The sequence below is a fragment of the Stylophora pistillata genome, chromosome 6, assembly GCF_964205215.1.
Source record: "Stylophora pistillata chromosome 6, jaStyPist1.2, whole genome shotgun sequence".
Classification (NCBI taxonomy): domain Eukaryota; kingdom Metazoa; phylum Cnidaria; class Anthozoa; order Scleractinia; family Pocilloporidae; genus Stylophora; species Stylophora pistillata.
Genome location: NC_142524.1, coordinates 13644575 through 13661082, shown reverse-complemented (window position 1 = coordinate 13661082; position 16508 = coordinate 13644575). Strand labels below are relative to the sequence as shown.

General features: G+C 38.7%; 2 protein-coding genes across 3 annotated transcripts; both read left to right on the top strand.

The window, feature by feature from the left end:
• The first annotated feature begins 1194 nt into the window (after nucleotides 1-1194).
• On the top strand, nucleotides 1195-2682 carry LOC111326495 (putative skeletal organic matrix protein 5). The gene is made up of 4 exons (XM_022930507.2): nucleotides 1195-1411; nucleotides 1557-1608; nucleotides 1718-1856; nucleotides 2039-2682. The coding sequence occupies exons 1-4, from the start codon at nucleotides 1267-1269 to the stop codon at nucleotides 2552-2554; spliced, it is 852 nt and encodes a 283-aa protein (XP_022786242.2). The 5' UTR covers nucleotides 1195-1266; the 3' UTR covers nucleotides 2555-2682.
• Nucleotides 2683-5522: 2840 nt separating this feature from the next.
• LOC111326530 (putative skeletal organic matrix protein 5) lies at nucleotides 5523-8165 on the top strand. Of its 2 annotated transcripts, none has more exons than XM_022930542.2 (5): nucleotides 5523-5631; nucleotides 6159-6254; nucleotides 6393-6450; nucleotides 6560-6692; nucleotides 7524-8165. In XM_022930542.2, exons 4-5 carry the CDS (start codon nucleotides 6576-6578, stop codon nucleotides 8034-8036), a joined length of 630 nt encoding a protein of 209 aa, XP_022786277.2. In that variant the 5' UTR covers nucleotides 5523-5631; nucleotides 6159-6254; nucleotides 6393-6450; nucleotides 6560-6575; the 3' UTR covers nucleotides 8037-8165. The 2 variants fall into 2 exon arrangements, with proteins under 2 accessions (XP_022786277.2, XP_088582045.1); XM_088725919.1 differs by lacking the exon at nucleotides 5523-5631 and adding an exon at nucleotides 6047-6087.
• The last annotated feature ends 8343 nt before the right edge of the window (nucleotides 8166-16508 follow it).

Sequence of the window (16508 nt, the reverse complement as noted above, 5' to 3'; positions counted from 1 at the left end):
ATTTCTCCATGAATTTTCCATGACGACTATTGCTTTGTAAGTGAGGGAGCGGTACACAAAACACGCTTTATTTTTTAGATGGTAAAAAATTAGCTGCCGACCTTTCTAACCCTGACAGATCATCGCGAGGAAGTTTTCACGAAGGACATGAACAATTACACTACGTAGATTAGCTCACAATTCTTTGTTGATTTCGTTCTTAGTGTGCGTTAATGTTGTGGTTCCATTTCATGACACGATTGACATGAGGGACAGTACCCTGACACTCTGATTGGTGCAAACATGTCCCAATTCTGTGATTTGATTGGTGCGGGATACTTACCTTAATGCGGCGATCTGATTGGTGCGAGATAATACCGTAATGCGGCGATCTATATTCGATCTGCACTCGATGCGTTACCATGAAGTGAATGTTTTTTTCTTAATTGCTCAAAAATGTTTACTCTCAAACCAGTCAAAAAGTTAGTTAATAGCCGCGATATCACTTTAAAGGATAGAAATACTACCCAAAGAATTTTCTCGTTCTGCCATGTTTTTGTCTTCTTCATCGACTAAATCGCCTCCTAAAAGACCTAAGGAAAGCCCATTTATTTTCTGTCATATTTGGGTACTGTTGCTTATCACCGTTGTTTTTGATGGAACTTGAGTTCTACGGGTGGTGCTCTTTTTTACAGTAGGGTCGGCTATGCCGTCGGTCAGTGGAAAGAAGAGCAAATCAAAATTAGCGCAGTTTTGTGTAAATTGGTCACGTACACAAATTCAATTGGCAGTAGCTACTTTGTTTCAATAACTTTCCCATATGAGAAAAGCCACCTCTGAGAAAAAATTTGGAAGTCACGGAAGATAGTGGAACAGGGTCTAGGAGAAGTCATTTGTTTTTGTAACAAGATCTTCAAAACAATTTAGGCAGACATCTGGTGGTATTTTCCCTTCCCATGTTTACTTATTATGAATAATGGTTAAAACTTTTCAGCCAAGGTCACTGATTCAAGCGTCCGTATCTATGGTTATTTGGACTTTCTTGAAAAACCTTCAAAACTGCCACTCACAAGTGATAAACAAATCATATGTGGGAACTGATTGATTTCTGAAATCTCCCACGAGAAAAGTGAGATCCATCGCTGCCTTAGTCATTGAGAATAAAGGTTTTAAGCTTCATAGCAATTATGGATTTATAAATGATGTCCTCTCTAGTGGCCAATCCATCTTTCCTAACTGCAAACCCTATCGGTTTAGCTTGAAGTGTGAGAGTCAGAAGTTGCAGCGATGAAGGTTTTTGTGATTATTTTCCTGGTGAATTTCACCATTTTCGCAGATGCTGGAAAAGGAGGAAGCAAATTCTGCAAGAGTGCAGATATGAAGTTGGATGAGCTAAAGGATATGATGGAAGAAAAGGACTGTCCGAGTCCAGGTGATATGAAAATGTAGTTTTTCGTTACGTCTTTCTTACATTTCAGTATTTCTATTCCTTGCGGGTTAAACTGATCTATATTAGAACTACGATTTCACAAAATATTTTTGATTTTCTAGTTGTTATGCTTAACCTTTCCTTCTAGTGGTACCTCCTGCACCACTCATGTCTTGCAAGGAGATTTATGATGCGACCGGGTAAGTTTGTTCATCTTTTTTAACGCGGAAACATGGTGAAAAAACAATGAAAAACAAAGGTACTCCTGCATTTTGTAAAAAAACTATTTAAAAGAATTGTTTCTTTTAGGTCAAAAGAGAACAAGGCATATACGGTCGACTTGAACGGCTGCAAGAAGCTGCCTGTTTTCTGCAACATGGATGGAGCAGGTCTTGGCGACTGTGGAGGCGGAGGTTGGACGTTGGTAATGAAGATTAACGGTGCAAAGGTAACCACAGAGTTAATGTTGTAGTGTTAGCCTCCCACTTAGTTCGGTTGTCTCCTCGATGGAAATTACATTAACATTCAAGTTAGAAATGGTTAGGTTTACAATAGCTATAGTTGCATTAAAATGAGGATAAGGACGCAACCGTTTTTATCGAAAATCTCAACTCTTATTTTCTCTTGTAGCAAACGTTTAAATTCGATTCACCGTTTTGGACGAACAAGAAAGAATACGGCCTCCCTGAAGGGGAGACTGGCTTGGATGACCAAGAGACTAAGTTACCAACCTACTGGAACACACCCTTCACCAAGATCTGTCTCGGTATGAAGGTTGGTGAGGTCACCAAGTTCTTTGTTTTGAACCGAAATGCAAGCTCGCTGTACGCCCTGATTGCAGATGGCAAATATCGCAAAACCTCACTGGGTCGGGACGAATGGAAGAAGTTGATCACTGGTGCTTCCCTGCAAAACAACTGCCAAAAGGAGGGTTTCAACGTCCGGAGTGTGAACGCCAATTCTGCTAAGGCACGAATTGGAATCGTGGGTAACAATGAAAACGACTGCACGTCCAGTGATTCCCGGATCGGGTTTGGTACCGCTGGATATCCAGACAATACCAACTCGTGTGGCAATGTGGCCAAGCACGGTGGAGATAATGGTGACAAATTCATCAAAGCCATGGGGTACATCTTTGTTCAGTAAAAATAGTTGAACTTCGAGCATTAGGGACTAGGCTAAGCTACTGGCTGCTAGGCTCAGTCTTTAGTAAAATGTAGGCTAAAAAGTCTCGTTGTTGAAAATAATAATAAAATGGATTATAGGGTGAAAGATGCTGTTCTCTTTGTGTCTTTTATCGTTTTAAGATCTTTTTTTTCCTCCACCGTTATGGAACGGTCAGGGGACCATTCAAATAAAACTAGGCCAAGAATAATCTTGCACGTAATTTTCAATTCGTGTTTTGGTCCCTAAATCAAAGTCGGTAGTATTTTAGAGCGAGATGTTGTACATTTTTATGGTCAATTATGGCATAGAGTGGTGTTGTTTATCGTCTTTCATAATATCCCTAAGCTGTCCTATAGTAAAGTCTGTTTACGAGCCTAGTGGCCCATTGGGCCGGTGCTTAACTCCGGTTTCTGCAGCATGAAGTGACTAGGAGTATTTCTACTCCCCCCTGGATGGGATGCTAGTCCATCGCATTAAATTGCCGGTACCCATTTATGCACCTGGGTGAAGAGAGGCACTGTGAGAGTAAAGCGCCTAAGAAGACAACACAATGTCCCGGTCGGGGCTCCAACCCGGACAACTCGATCCGGAATCGAGCGCACTAACCATGAGGCCCCCGCGCCTCCACAAGCTGTTCTATGGAATGATGTTAATAGTAGTTTCAGCATTTTCAGAACAATTACCATACCTGTCAGGAAATAAAACCCTGTGTGCTCGTCAGGTAATTAGATATTTCTTCATGACCTCCGGTAAGAGCTTTCGGCATGAATTATTGATGTTTTTTATTTTAAGCGCTCTGCCGATGAGTGCTTTCTAAACTCGCCAACCGATGTGAACGCATGTTTCACGCTTTGAAATCGCTTTTCCGACCATTATTTTCCATCGGGGTTATTGCGAGTGTTTCCTCCATTTGACATACAAAGTCATATAAACAAGGGCTTTTGACTAGACCGCTGACTTCTTCATTTAATCAGAAAACATGTTCAGTCAATCCTTACAGTAGATTGCAGACATTGTAGCCTATGGAGCTCATAGATGGTGATAAGCGTCATTTACCATTATCTCCCGAAAAAGTAGTCTAGCTTGACTGTCATGGATGTAAAATTACGCTGTCTTTATAGCTAACTGCTGTTACATATCGGACCTCAGCATTTGCTGTAACTAAGCAGAATGATTTGTGTTGATTTCTGACAACTTACACCCTGAGTGATGTTCCCATTTATTTATGAAGCATATTGTTACGGGAAAATTTATTGATTTTTCCCTGTGGATGTTTAAGCATATTTATTCGTTGTTTTTGGAATTTTAGCGTTCTCAATTCATGCGAGTTTCTTTCATTGCGATGTTTTAAAAAGTTAAAAAGCCACAAGTAAATTTTGAATAGTCAAGTTAAATTGTACAGCTGTATCTCGGTACTTTTCTTGTTCAATTCTAGTGAAATTTTTGGTAAATATGTGTTAATGGCCTTTCTGGAAAAATTAGTTCCCATGGTAGTTAGCAGCTGAGTTTAAACGCGTTATTCTAATTTCCTTTCATACGATAGTTTCCACACCAACCTTGCGTAGATAAGCAGAAACTTTTAATTACTTTTCCACTTTTATTTCCTTAGCTGCGCTACTGCAATTAAGATAGGTATATTTTCTATACCAGAGCTGTGAATTCTCACCTGAGTTTCCTATTTTTAATGGCCTCGAGTTTATTGTATCCGTCCTTTTAATTTGAAATTCTTTTCGTCATAGAAACAGGTGGGAATATTTATAAGAAGTTTTCGTTTAACTTAAAAGAGACCTTTGCCGCTTCTTTTGTTATACTGTTAAAATATGATCGATTTAGATAACAATAGCATCTCACACCAGTTAGTTCATAAGCAGCTACATTGCACAGCTCTGATGATTACAAGTTAGTCTTGACTCTGGCATGATGTATGTTAGAGTGCTCTAGGAATAAAGTCTGCTGTGGAAACAAAACGCTGTCTCATCCTTGACGTCTGCACAAGCTCGCTCGAAGTAGATCTCCGTGTGCCAGGAAATCGTGGCGAGTTTCCGTTCTCGCTGCCGAGTCACTCTACAAAGCCAGTTCCCCTCGTTATTGATGTGCCTTCCGCGATGGTTCAGTTTCCCAGTTTAGCGCGCGAAAACCTATCATCACAATATTTTCTTCAGAGCACACGTGGAGACTTAAACATAACCACACAAAGTGTACTTGAGTCGTTAACCTCTTCATTTGATTAAAGAACCTTTACAAGTACAAATTGATTGACATCCTTACAATCAACATTGATTTACCGTTCATCTGATATCGGTCCAAACCACCTACCCTTTAATAGGAAATTATTAAAGTGTTTCAGCCTTCAGTCCGTAGCTGATCTACTATGCCATGGCTTAAAAAATCTGTAACGCCGCCACTAATTAAAAAGACCCATGTCTAAATAACCATGAGGTGTGGTTTGAGTCATAACTGTATTTTGGTGCACTCCCTTAACATTTTCTCTTAGTAAGTCAAACGTTTAAAAAGAAATATACGGATTTTATTTCATGTTTCTTAATTATAAAGAGACGTTATTTGTTAGAAGTTCGCAAAAGCAAATTACTGAAAAGTCAAATAATTCAAATTTATCTTTATCTGAAATCAATTTTTACCGAATAGTTATCTGCCCAAAAATCGTCGCGTTTCGTTTCAATAGTTTTCCTTGGCGATGTTTGATTTAGAATCGTTCGTTTGAGATGTTATTACGGGGGCTCTAGATCTGTACCCTAACAAAGTCGGCTCCCTCGGAAAATTGATGGAAAAATAATTCAAATTGTGATAAATTTGGTTTGTTTTGAAATTCATCACGTAAACTAATCCGTTCCCATGGTATTTTCAATAGTCAATCAAAGCGAAAGTGTTATCATGTAATAAAGGCTGATAGTTTCTAAAGAAACTGTTTGGGGCTGCTTCGGTGGGGGTAACGAAATAATTTGAATATATCAACAAAGTTGAAATGGTAAATTGGCCACCGTAACGATTACAAAAGCTGACGTTTCGAGCGTTAGCCCTTCGTCGGAGCGAATCATGTAAGTTTGTTTTTTAACCTAATGTTAGAGCCTTTACCATGAAAACGCTATAGCTAGACATGCGGGGGTATTTTCCCTCTACTCTGGAAATATAGTCCAGTAACGTGTTTTTCTAAAGTCACTGCAGCGAGTGTTCATATCTATAGCTATTTATGCTTTCTTCGAAACCTTCATAATTTGTTTTCGTATCTATAGTTATTAAGACTCACTTCAAAAACTGTTTTTCTGTGATTGGCTGACCATTGCACAGTATGCTGATCAATACCTGAAACCAATCAATGTGTAGGACCTGATTAACTTTCGAAAACTCTCTTTGAAAAGTGAGAACTACTGTGGCCTTAGCTGAGGAGAATTTGGCTTTTAAGCTGAAAGGCAATCAAAGGCTTATTAACAGTGCTCTTTTTCTCTGCCAAATTATCTCTCTTCACCGTCAACCCGATCAGTTTATTTTTTCGAGTAAGGATCAGACGTTGCAGTGATGAAGGTTATTGCAGTTATTTTCCTAATGCATTAAATCATTTTCGCAGATGCTGGAAAAGGAGTCACGAAACACTGCAAGAGTGCAGACGCAAAGTTGGATGAGCTCTAGGAAATTATTGAGAATTTGAAATCTCCTTGCCCAGGTATTACAGAATTGTACTTTGAAATTCACTCGTCAAATCTTCATTTTCTTCCTATTTTAATTTGTATTTGTCCTTCTTTGAAAATCTGTAAAAATCCAGAAGCAGTTTAAAGTTTTGGTTATCCCTTTTTTTATCTAGAACCGCCGCCTCCTGAACCACCCAAGTCTTGCAAATACGCCTTTGAACGCGGAGAAAAGTAAGTGGTCCTGATATCTTAATGTGTAAATATATAAAAAAGAAAACGCTGAAAATAACAATACTCATAGACATGCTCTAAAGAAATTCCTTTTTTTCGGTGGATAAAGAGCGAACAAGGAATACATGCTCCAGGTGGATGAATCTACGAAACTTCCTGTTTATTGTAACATGGATTGCGATGGTCTCGGCGATTGTGGAGGTAAAGGATGGACACTGGTAATGAAGATCGACGGCACAAAGGTAGTTGAAGAGAAGCCATTTTATCCTGTAATACACAGCGGTTAAAATGAAATCGGTTTTATTCACGTACCTAAGAGAACTAACAAAATAATTAAACACACGCTGTCTATATATGCAGGTCTCGAGGGTATTACATCTCACCATCACGCATCGCATTACGTCGCGCATATTACATGCTAGTTGGCACCCTATACACTACACATCCTATGATAATATTCTCACCATTTTTGAACTGTTCTTTAAACTTTTTATATGGAATTTTTATTAGTAAATGTTAGCTGCAATAACTAAGTTGCATTCTATGTCCGTCTGGGATATGCTATATAGTAATTTAGCACCATATCCAAGTACCTCATTGGTTTGTTACAACTTTCAAACCCAAAGCAGTGATACGTATGAATTTAAAAAATCGTAATGAATATATGACGCTAGTGAAATAAAAAGCACTCTAAAAGTTTTATTCAAAAGAATGATGTGAGTGTCCTGGGTGAGAGCAATTACCAAAACCCACGAATTTGTAACAACAATAAATGTCTGCGCACTTTCAAAGATTTTAGGGAAATCTGCAATGAAGCAGATAGAACATGAGCACGGTAGCTCGCTGTTGAAGAGAATCTCTGGTTTAATAATATTTTTAGTTGGATTGGAACTTGTGACAACTTCATCGACAATATTCTTGCCTTTGACTCGCGAATTGATAGTTGAGGTATAAAACTGATTAGTTTTTGGAAAATAACAGTTGTTTGGGGTTGTAATTATCTAGCTACTATGAGGGCAATTTAAGAGCGCAACATGATCTAAGGCTTAAGATCCTTTTGTTTTCTCTTATAGTCCACATTTAAATATGACTCACCTTTTTGGAGCCACAAGATGGAGTACGAACCTTCAAGCGGGCAGAATTTGGACGCCGGAGAGACCAAGCTGCCAACCTATTGGAGCACATCCTTTACCAAGATCTGCCTGGGTATGAAGGTTGGTGCGGAAAGCAAATTTATCGTTTTGAACCAAGCGACAAGCTCACTGCACTCTCTGATTGCCGATGACCAATATCGCAAAACCTCACTGGGCCGAGATGCATGGAAGTCTCTAGTTGCTGAAGCCTCCTTACAGCAAAATTGTAATAGAGAAGGTTTCAACGCTGTGAGTGATCTGTTAAATCATTCGAAAGCACGAATTGTTATCTTGGGAAACAATGAAAACGATTGCAAGTCCAGCGATTTACGAATCGGGTTTGGTACCGCTGGATATCCAGACGAGAGCAATTCGTGTGGCGACGTGGCAAAGCACAGTGGAGATAACGGCGACAAACTTATCAAAGCTATGGGTGTCATCCTCGTTCAATAAAAACAGTTGAACTTCAAACATTAGGGGCTAGGCTAAGCTACTGGCTGCTGAGCACAGATTTTAGTAAATGCAAGCTAATATGTCTTATTGATGACAAAATTAATAAAATGGATTATTGGGTGGAAGAAACCGTTCTTTTTGTGTCTTGTATTATCTTTAAATATTTCCCCCGGTTAACAAACCTGTAGGCCCTAACGGGGACAATGGCGACAAATTCATTCACGTCAGAATAAAAAAACCAGAGCCTCAAACATTAGGGGTATCAACTACACTTCGGGCTGCCAGGCATGGTTTTTAGCATAAGCAAGTCAACAAACCTATTTGTTGAAAAACTAATTAAATTGTCTATGGAGTCAAGGGAAGTAGTTGGCTCGTATTTCTGTTTTAGTGAAACCCAAAAATTTTCTGTAGCCAACTAAGTGGTTTATCAGCCGGTAAACCAATAGAAAGTGCGGTTCAGTATTGCTTTTACGACATAGACTTGACTGAGTGAGTGAGTGAAGTTTCTTAGAGAGAATGAGATAAATCTAATCTTATTTTCCCATGAAAACCGTGAAAAAGTGCGATAAACCAGTCAAAGCAACGGAAACTGAATAAACCATCGGCCAGAATAGCGAAGACTGCAATTGATTTATCGCTGAATGAGAGCAGCAGCTCGGAAAAATTTGTTAAAAAAAATGGTAAAAAAAAACTAACGTGAGATAGCAATAAGCAAAATAAAAGCACAAAATAATTATAAAGTGCAACTGAAGAAAATTTCAATTGGGAAGAAGGCAACGCACTTTGTGTGGCCAGAACTTGCTTACCATTGAGATCGCGTTTCCTCAGGCGCGTTTCCTCCATCCAAATTGGTATCAATCTTGAGTGAACATTCATTTTGCAATCGGTCTGTTGTTCTCGTCAGTAAACATGATTTTCCGAATATATCTAGATGAAAATTCAGTCAGTTTGGCGTTATAATTTTCTTGAAGCAAAAATTGAGAGCTTTTCCTTCTCGACAGGCAGTTTGGAGAATTCTGTATCGAAAATTTTTTAAGCTTTTCACTTTAACCAAGCAGCGAAAAATAAAGGCTTAAAACGGAGCAACCAGTCAGTTTAACTGAATTTTAAATATAAAATTTGTTAATGTTAGAAAAATAAGATCTTTGTCGGTGTCTTTGGCGTTCAAAGTGTCCTCTTCGTTTCCTCCAAACCAAAGGCCTTTACCAAATTAAAATCAGGAAATTCGCCCCGTGTGGCGCCATTTCACAAAAGGGGAAGATGTTTCAGTTTTTAAGATTATACAGGCAAATAGATTTTTGATCAATCAGTGCGCACGTTGTGTCTAAGTTATGCATAGTTTAACGTGGGTTTGAGTCGATGAATGAAGAGGAAAACGCACGCGCTGCGGGATGTAAATTGGCGATTTCGCTTTAAATTTTTAATTTCTTCAGTTTGTGAGCAATATAATAAACAATTTAAAAACCTCAGCCGTTGGGTTGTTACGGAAAAATCTCAAATCTAGGGTAAGGTCTCGTTGGAAATTTTTCCGTAACGACCTCACTCTCGGTCTATGAGTAATTAGCTGAACTTTTACGTAACTTTGCTAACAAAAATATCCAATTGGAAAACGGACTTGTTGTCCCTGGGTCCTTCCTAGCTAAAACGACGACTGGCAAAGCAGTCATCACAGAATTTTGAGACATTATTCGTTTGAAGGAACTATTCCCTCACGTGGTCTTGATAGTCGAGAGACTGAGGCGAAGACCACTGTTTCTGTAATGAGCTTTGCGTGAGCAGTTGAAGGAAGATGAACCACGTTTGTTCTCAATCAAGGGATTGTGTCTCAATGTCCATGCACTCAAGCAGTGTTATCACTGAAACAGAGTAGGGACTCTTATTGGAATAGGGGCAATCATTGAAATGAGGGTGCTATCTCAACAGGGGCGTTTACGAGAATGGGGCGCTTCTTTTCAAAAACCTAATTCGTGGGGGGCGCTCCCAGGAACGAGGGCGCTAAATCGAATCATTTTTTTAGCTGAAATAAGTAGGACAGAGCACCCGCTTGTTTAAATTTACAAGGACTCTACCTGCAACGCTATTAAAGAACTCTCGAGGGGGCAACGCTGATGAAAAAAGGCGTGGAATAATGAAGGTGTTTGTGATGAAAAAGCATGTTTTGATACGAACCTTAACATTGCATATCTTCGTTATCACACAACGTGTAAAAACTAGAATTGCTATTGTTTTCTATTCTCGGTTTCGCGCCAAGTTATGACTGTACATATTTATTCTCATCAATATACGCTTTGCTTCGTGCGCCAGTGCTTGTCCATTAGTTGCTTTCAACTAAGCCATTTTGTTCTTCGTCACCTACGTTAGTTTTATTCTCTTCAAGGAAGATTCATACGGATACCCAACAGGTTGTAAGTTAATTTTATTTCGTCTAGCAATAGTTATATTTTGCATTTAAACATTTGTCTTTTGTTTTCAGTTGAAACACACCCACACACGCACTTTCACTTTGATTAGATATCTGTGCAATCGATGTTGTGGCGTACGAATTTTTAGCGTCTATTTAAACAGCGCAAAATGTTGTAAGACTGAAACAGTTGAAAAACTCAAAATCTCAGGAAGAAACCATACATTGAGTCTCATCTCTAAACCCGTCACCTTAGTACGGTGTAAATGAGAAAATTCTCATGTAGCTTTGCATGGTTCAACAACTATCTAGTGATCAGAAATCGAAATATGTGTGATTCAATTTTGGGTGACCACAGTATACTATATCATACCGTTACTCATCTATTCTCTACTAATCCATTAATCTCATCTTTAATTTATTGTTTATTGGCCACTTTAGATTGTAGCTCAGTTATTCGAGGCAGGATAAAGGTCAGTTCAGGTTACTTCCCACCTTCAGTTCGCAGGTGTTCTTCGGGAAAAAACTCGTACGCGCGATAGTTTCGAGAAAACCCTTTTAAACTATACATCAAAGGAAAGCTTAATAAATTCAGTTTACGAAAAAAATACAATTTAGGCGTTTTTTTTTTTTATTTAGGGAGTATCAGAAGCCGGTAAAGCGTGAAACGACCGAGGGTCCTTCTGTTCAATTTACCGGGTATCGGATCCCGCTGCACGGGCAAAATGGCTGCACAGTTTTATTCACAAGGCATCAATTAACAAAAGTGTGTCAGGCTTTTCCGATATTCTGATTGGTTGTCTAGATATCCGCATCTAAAGTTAGACAAGCGTGAAATATGCGAAACGTGTTGTGCAAATGGACACAACGTGAAAAATATTTCAAAATTCAAAATTTCCTGACACACTTTCGTTCGTCATTATCCCTGGAATTTTTTGGCGAAATTTCACGAAAAGCGGTCAAATCTATATAGAGGGTGTGAATGGGGTTAGCCTACTAGCGACAAAGAGCGAAAAATTCTACTGACTACCGACAAAACGAGAAAAAAATTACCGACTACCGACAGAAAAAAAATTAATCGACTACCGACAGAAAAATAATTAACCGACTACCGACATGGGCCGACATTATCGATACTTCTTTTTAGAAAGATGAGATCAGAAGAGCATTTTGTATTTTTTCTAGATTACGAAGTAACCACATTAAAGGTAACTATAGAATTTCCTGTCATTTTCTTACTTTTTGGCCGGAAGAGCGCGGAATCATTTTGCAGAACAATTTCCGGCACTCGAGCCTACGAAACCTCCCGCTGTAATATTTCAAACACGTTGTTTGTTCATACGGTACAGCCATGTCAGCCATGAGTGGAACTATAAAAGTGATAGTGAGTTTTTTCCGAAGAGGCGAAGAAGTCGTAATCGAACCCCACCGTAGCCGGGTTCCAGTCGACAAAGATAAACACACAAGAGTATTCGCATTTAAAAAACATCTGACAGAATTTTTGGGATTGAAGAAGCAAGCTCTTCAATTTGGAATTGGTGGTTTCTCGCTGAAGATCTTTCGCCTGGCAAAATCGTCTACGGGAAAATGCGAGAACTCTGCTATAGTAACAGATGGGCAGGGGCAACTAGAACTGCCAAATTCAATATCTGATGAAGGCAGCAGTGAGCTCAATGGTAAGTCGTAGAACGCTCTATTAGTCTAAATAATTTTTGAACATATCCAGCGGAGTGTGATGGTTGCATCACTGCAGTAGTTCTGTAGTTAAGTTGTAATAAGATTAAATAATTATGTTGTTCTCTGCTCGTTTTATTTTTTTCATTTGCTGTTTTTCGTGAAAAGACGATTTGTGTTTCAGAAACGAGCTAACTAATAAAAAAAATATCCCTTAGAAATAATAATAGTCAGTAAAGTGGTTTAAATATAAGCTTCCATCTTTATTTCTATGTAATGAATACCGCAACTCAACAGCAATAACTTTTTAGCCTGCAAATCGTTGTATTTGACTTCGGTAGTTAAAATAAAAAAATTTTCCAGGTTCACAATCTGTTGTTTATCGCATTGCGGCTTCAGGTTAACAGTCGCGTTAATGGTTCAAGTGTGTCTTTCTGAAATGGGAGTAGCCGCTGGCATTTTTACCACGAGGGCTCACAAACTGCATTTCCGATAGCCGTTCGCACGCGTTCGGCCTTTGTCCGATGAGAGTAAGAAGGCTGTTGATGGAAGAACTTGCGACTTTTGGGCGGAGAAGCTATTATCCTTTTCCAAAAGGCTTTAACAATGCGGGCTAATTGCGTGGCATCAAATCAGTATACTTTTGTTTATATTTAATTCGCGTTTACCAAAAATATCACTTTTGTGTTTTTCTGCAACTGAACGCCTCGCGCTAAAATAATGATTTCACTTTCGGTTTAGTGTCGAGAAGCGTTTCAAAAGCTTTAAAACGAACCCTTGAACGAAAGTTTTGGTTGAGATAAAGCGGAGAAACGGATTTCTGATGAAAGCTCCCTTTAGCAACGACGACGGCGACGGCAACGAAAACGTCGTGTCGAAACCTAACTTTTCGTTTTTGTAACTCTTTCGAGGTTATTCCGATGTGTTTCACTTGGAAAATGCTGGCGAACTATTCAGGGACTATATCACTACGAATGGAGTTAAAGTAAGGAGAAAGAAAGGAAAATCAACCGTCATGCACTCACGTTCTCGAGAAAACCTAAAGTTTGGTTATTTCACGTTGTTGTTATGCCGAGAACGGCAAAGAAATGTACCAAAATGTTAAACGCACGTGCAGGGCGATTATTTTTGCTCATTAAGCCTATTGTTTCCTGCCGTTCTCGTTGCCGTCGCCGTCGTCGTTGCTAAAGCTCCCTAATAACGTGAAATAACCAAAATTTAGGTTTTCTCGAGGTTTTTCTTTAGGGTTTTCCTTACTTTAACGCCGTTCGTAATGATATAGTCCCTGAATGGTTCGCCAGCATTTTCCAAGTGAAACATATCGGAATAACCTCCAAAGAGTTACAAAAACGAAAAGTTAGATTTCGACACGACGTTTTCCTTGCCTTCACCGCCGTCGTTGCTAAAGCTTCCTATTATTATCTCGCCTCCTGAAACCGCGAACCAATGGGAGGACGGGACCTTCTGGCGTCAGTGACAATGCGCAAATGCATCAAGATTTTCCCGGGAAGTGTATCGCATAGCAGTCACGTTTTTTTTATCTCGCTCCGTTGAACGTTGAGTAATGGGCAAAATTTAATAGCGAAGGGAAGACCCTCGACAAAAAAGGTAAAGCTGGAGAAACTGCTGAAAAGCAAAACAGCGAATCGACAGACAGCTTAAGTAATACCCTTATCACTAAAATGAGTTCCCTCGGGTAGGTTTATTCATAATTTCATGAGATTTGAGGCGATTGCCTATGTTTTGTATCAAGACTGGCACTTGCTTATTGAAAGGAAACTTCGTTTTTAACCTTATGTACGACAAATGTAGATTTGATGGCGACTTCTTTGTTCGTAATTTGGATGCCAGCGTGGAGAGGAGTGCCAGGACTACTTTTTTTCCTGACAAAATGGCGGCATTTCTCTCCTCTTTGGGCCTGTTTTCTTATTCTTTGCCCAGGGACTCCTCTCTAATTTGGATTTCTGTTTTTTTATTGATGAGAAGACTTTCCACCAGCAGAGAACTTTCACGTGTGAAGTTTTGCCAAGTGCGCGAAACGCGATGTAAACAAAATATGCAAATAACGCGAAATTGCTGCGCATAACACCCAGGGGGTTCGCCCATTTACGAGATTATGACACCCTCCTGATTCATGAACTTTTATTTGAAAATACATTTTCCTAAATAAGTCGGACGCTTTTTGAGACTAAAGCTTTTCTTTTTTTAAATGTTAGGCAAAATGTCTAACTTCAATCTAATCCAATAAAAGAAAAAAACAATTTTTCGGCCTCTGAAGGTGAGAAGTAACCTTAACAGCAACAGGCAGAAACTTTTGGCGATATGCCTGGCTACCAGGGAACGTACATCCAAAAATACTGCAAGCCCGGCTCAAGCCCGGAGGATTTAGACATGTCACCTACATTCCCGTCAGCGCATGCGTTCATGAATGAATTGAAAGGCTCAATGAAGCATTACTCATTTAGTGACTATTACACAACAACGCTTGCATGTGCGTCTCCTGTTCCCAGAAAGAGTAATCACTCTGTCAATGACAAGGAGTAGACATGTTAGAAACTTTCTGCAGAGCAAACAGAGATCCTGTAAAGTGATCGAAAGCCTTCCATAGGCTATAGTTGTGTATAAATTTGTTAATCGAGCGTGAACATCAGAAACCATGTTTGAAAGTTCTTGATACTGTGAACGGGCCGTGACTTGTGACTTCAAACTTGAGCAAGGTAGGATTTGCAGTTTTATCTTTGAATGTTTGCCAGTCTCCTTATTGAAGGTGGTATTCTTCGAGAAATCGAGGTGGTGTCGAATATTCGTTTTATTGATACTTTTCGGGTATTAATACTATAACTTGGCAACTTTACCGTTTGACAACTTACCAGTTGTGTTCACCGCCTCTCATAAATTTCCTTTGATTTCGGGTCATTGTCTGTTAATTTTGTGTTGAATCGATCAATATCCACCAGTTGATATTCCTCTTTCCTCTCACAACTTATGTCCCCAAGTTATATTTGTACTTTAAGGAGAAATTGGTTTTTGGTCAATATCGGCGATGAAAGGGTTCAAAATCTTGGTTTGAAGTCAAAAGATCTTCTCATGGTGGAGATTACCCATGGAACCAAGCGAGAAACTTGTACTCTAAACCTTTCTCTCAAATGAATCATGAAAAGAGTTTGTTTTAAATAAAACCAGTGTGTATAAATCTTTCTTGAGATTTATGATTGAAAATATGCATGCTTCTGGATTCACATCTACATGTTTAAAAAGTTTCTGAAACACAATACATTACTTCATAAAATTTTGTCAAAATGTGTTTAATTCATTACCCTCTGCACAACTCAGGTGAGTTCTGTTTCCTCCCGCAAAATCTGTTGCCTTTTCTTTATTTGATTACATCTTCAGGGTTCTTCACATATTTTACAATAGTGATAATAACTTAAATAATAAAAGTAATAATTATGATTATAAATAATTTGTGATAAGTATTTATTCATCGTGATAAAAATACATAGTGTAGATATTACGTAATGTGCATGCCTACACTGGTTAAAAGCAAAAGAGATTGGGGAGATCTTTGTGTAAATTCTATCATTTATATACCTGTGGCTTAGTTGTACTTAAAAAAAATTAATAATCTGTTGATAAAGCTATTTTCAAGAGTTCTGTATTTATTTTTGGTCTTAAGCTGGAGCTGTTTCTAAGGCATGCTGATCATTCTTTCTACTTGGAATAGAACTATGTAATGGATGGTCTCCATGTTTGAATTTGCTCTTAGGCTCCAACAATGTGCAAGAATCTCCAATCTTAAAATAAAAAATCGAAAAGAAACCGGTCTCGATAAAATATCTGCGAGACTAATTCGTGAATGTGTCGATTTAATTTGCATTTCTATTTACAAGATTTTTTATTGTTCTTTGACTACAAGCATATTCCGGGATGACTGGAAATGTGCTAAAGTTACTCCTTTATTTGAACAGGGAAGTTTGAGTGATATGAACAATTACTGTCCTATTTCGGTTATCTCTGCAGTGGTCAAGGTATTTGAAAGAATAATATATGACCAAATATATGCGTACTTATATGAACATGACATTCTCTCAAAAAGTCAATCTGGATTTCGCTCTATTCATTCTACGGTCACTGCTCTACTAGAGGTGACCGATAGCTGGGCTTTTGATATTGATCGTGGAGACATTAATGCTGTAGTATTTCTAGATTCAAAAAAGGGCCTTTGATATAGTAGACCACACGATATTACTCTCTAAAAATTAAGTGTCTATGGAATTCAAGAAAATGCTTTAAATTGGTTTAGATCATACTTAAAAAACTGAACTCAAATATGTTCTCTTAGTGGTTCACTTTCCAAAACTTGCTCTCCCCAATGTGGTAGCCCCCAAGGGACTATA